The 2,384-nt window shown below is 51.0% G+C and overlaps 1 protein-coding gene across 1 annotated transcript; it reads left to right on the top strand.

Annotated features, from left to right (window-relative positions):
• ACTL7A (actin like 7A) lies at positions 1-1,401 on the top strand (the record flags this gene model as incomplete). The annotated part of the gene is made up of 1 exon (XM_082621823.1): positions 1-1,401. Exon 1 carries the CDS (start codon positions 79-81, stop codon positions 1,399-1,401), a length of 1,323 nt encoding a protein of 440 aa, XP_082477949.1. The 5' UTR covers positions 1-78.
• Between the last annotated feature and the right edge of the window lie 983 nt (positions 1,402-2,384).

The following is a 2,384-nucleotide window of genomic DNA, read 5'->3' on the forward strand; positions in this document are numbered from 1 at the left end:
TCATCACTGGGGAAATTCTCTGCTTTAAGCCTCTCGGGCCTTGAGGCCAGTGGGATTGAGGAAATTTCTGAGAGCAAAATGGCTCTCGAGAGCATGTGGGCTCCACAGGCGGCAATCATAGGGGATGGGGCTTCCGAGAGGATGGGTGAACAGGCCTCCCTGCAGACACGGGTCCTCCAGACTGCCTCCTTAAAGGACGGCCCAGCAAAGCGGGCAGTGTGGGTTCGCCGTAACCATTCAGAGCCGGAAGAACCTATGAAATCACCTGTGGTCAATAAGAAGTCCAAGCTAGCGTTGACCAAAGCAGTGGTCGTGGACCTTGGCACGGGCTACTGTAAATGCGGCTTTGCTGGGCTGCCAAAGCCCACCCACGTGATCTCATCCACAGTGGGCAAACCCTACGTGGAGACAGCCAAAACTGGGGACAGTCGCAAGGAGACATTTGTGGGGCACGAGCTTGTCAACCCAGAGGTTCGTCTCAAGCTAATTAATCCTCTGCGACGTGGCATCATCGTGGACTGGGATACAGTGCAGGATACCTGGGACTATCTCTTCCATCAAGAGATGAAGATTGCCCCAGAGGAGCACGGGGTCTTGGTTTCAGACCCACCCCTGAGCCCACACACCAATAGAGAGAGGTACGCTGAAATGTTGTTTGAGACCTTCAAAACTCCCGCAATGCATATCGCCTGCCAGTCCCGCCTGTCCATGTACTCCTACGGAAGGACCTCCGGCCTGGTTGTGGAGGTCGGCCACGGCGTGTCCTACGTAGTTCCCATCCGTGAGGGCTATCCTTTGCCCAGCATCACCGGACGGCTGGACTATGCGGGTTCTGACTTGACAACCTACTTGATGGGCCTGATGAACAATTCAGGGAAACACTTCACTGAGGACCAGCTGGGCATTGTGGAGGACATCAAGAAGAAATGCTGCTTTGTGGCCCTGGACCCCACTGAAGAGAAGAAAGTCCCAGCTACTGAGCATACGATCCGGTACACCCTGCCGGATGGGCAGGAGATAGACCTGTGCCAGGAAAGGTTCCTCTGCTCAGAAATGTTCTTCAAGCCTTCTCTGATCAAGTCCGTGCAGCTGGGCCTCCACATCCAGACAGCGTGCTGCCTTAACAAGTGTGACATCGCCCTCAAACGAGACCTCATGGGGAATATCCTACTCTGTGGGGGGAGCAGCATGCTCAGCGGTTTCCCTAACCGTCTGCAGAAGGAGTTGAACAACATGTGTCCTAATGACACCCCCCAGGTAAACGTGTTGCCCGAAAGAGACACTGCGGTGTGGACGGGTGGCTCCATCCTAGCATCACTTCGGGGCTTCCAACCACTGTGGGTCCACCGCTTTGAGTACGAGGAACACGGGCCTTTCTTCCTCTACAGAAGGTGCTTCTGAACTCCGATGAAGCATGGTCTCTCTGGTGGCCACGCATCAGCTTTGCTGGATGAGCACCCATCCCACACAGAGAGAGCTGAGCCAGCCATTTCACTCCTGCAGTATTAAACAATCCTCATGTTTCCCTCCACAGTGTGTTTCTCTATTTCCACACGCAATGAGATCTTCATGCATGCAGCATCTGCCTTAAAATGTCCATTTACCAAAACAACAGGGAGGGGGTGGGGGGAGAAGGGGGGAATGATTATGGACCAAAAAGATGTACTTTATAGGTTGATTGCTTAAGTATTTGGGGCAGAAACTACCTCTAGAATTATTCTGTCCCTTATTTTGTATATTCCCCACTTGATGTACTATAGTATTGTTAAACTCTGCTTGGAAGGGGGAGTGGGATAAAGATAGATTAGATAGATAGAGTAAATGCTGTTGTGGCATATAAGAAGATCCCTTTCAGTAAACGCCAACAGGAAGTATGCTGTAATGGTTCAGTCTCCCACAAAGCAGCAGAGTGCATTTCATACTTGATCAGTGACTCTGAAGGCTTGGGAAGAGCTGACGAAGATGTCTGACGCCTGCTTTAACTCTACTTTCTTTTAGTTCCAATAGTCATTTATGTCTCAATACCAGTCCTTACCAAGGCATCATGGTGACTGGCTGCTGAAACCTGGTGTATTATGAGCAAGATAGGTGTATCTTAAGGGAAAAACTCTTCAGGGAATAGGTGCTATATAGGTTTCCCCCTTTAAAAAATTGGGGGCAGATTTATCTTGGGTTATCAGCACTAAGGTCATGAGGATGCAACCTACAGCCATTCTCCAGACACTTCAAGCAGCAGATGCTCATCTCCGTCCAGACTGGATTCTCCATCAACCTGCAGGGTATACAACTGGAGTCTGGAACGGGCGCAGGATAGAGGCTGCCAGTTCTGCAGTGTGGGTTTGTGGGAGGCTGCTCCATGCTGGTCATTCTAACCCAACTAAGGA

Source organism: Mesoplodon mirus (genome assembly GCF_964341445.2).
Source record: "Mesoplodon mirus genome assembly, chromosome: 1".
Lineage (NCBI taxonomy): Eukaryota > Metazoa > Chordata > Mammalia > Artiodactyla > Ziphiidae > Mesoplodon > Mesoplodon mirus.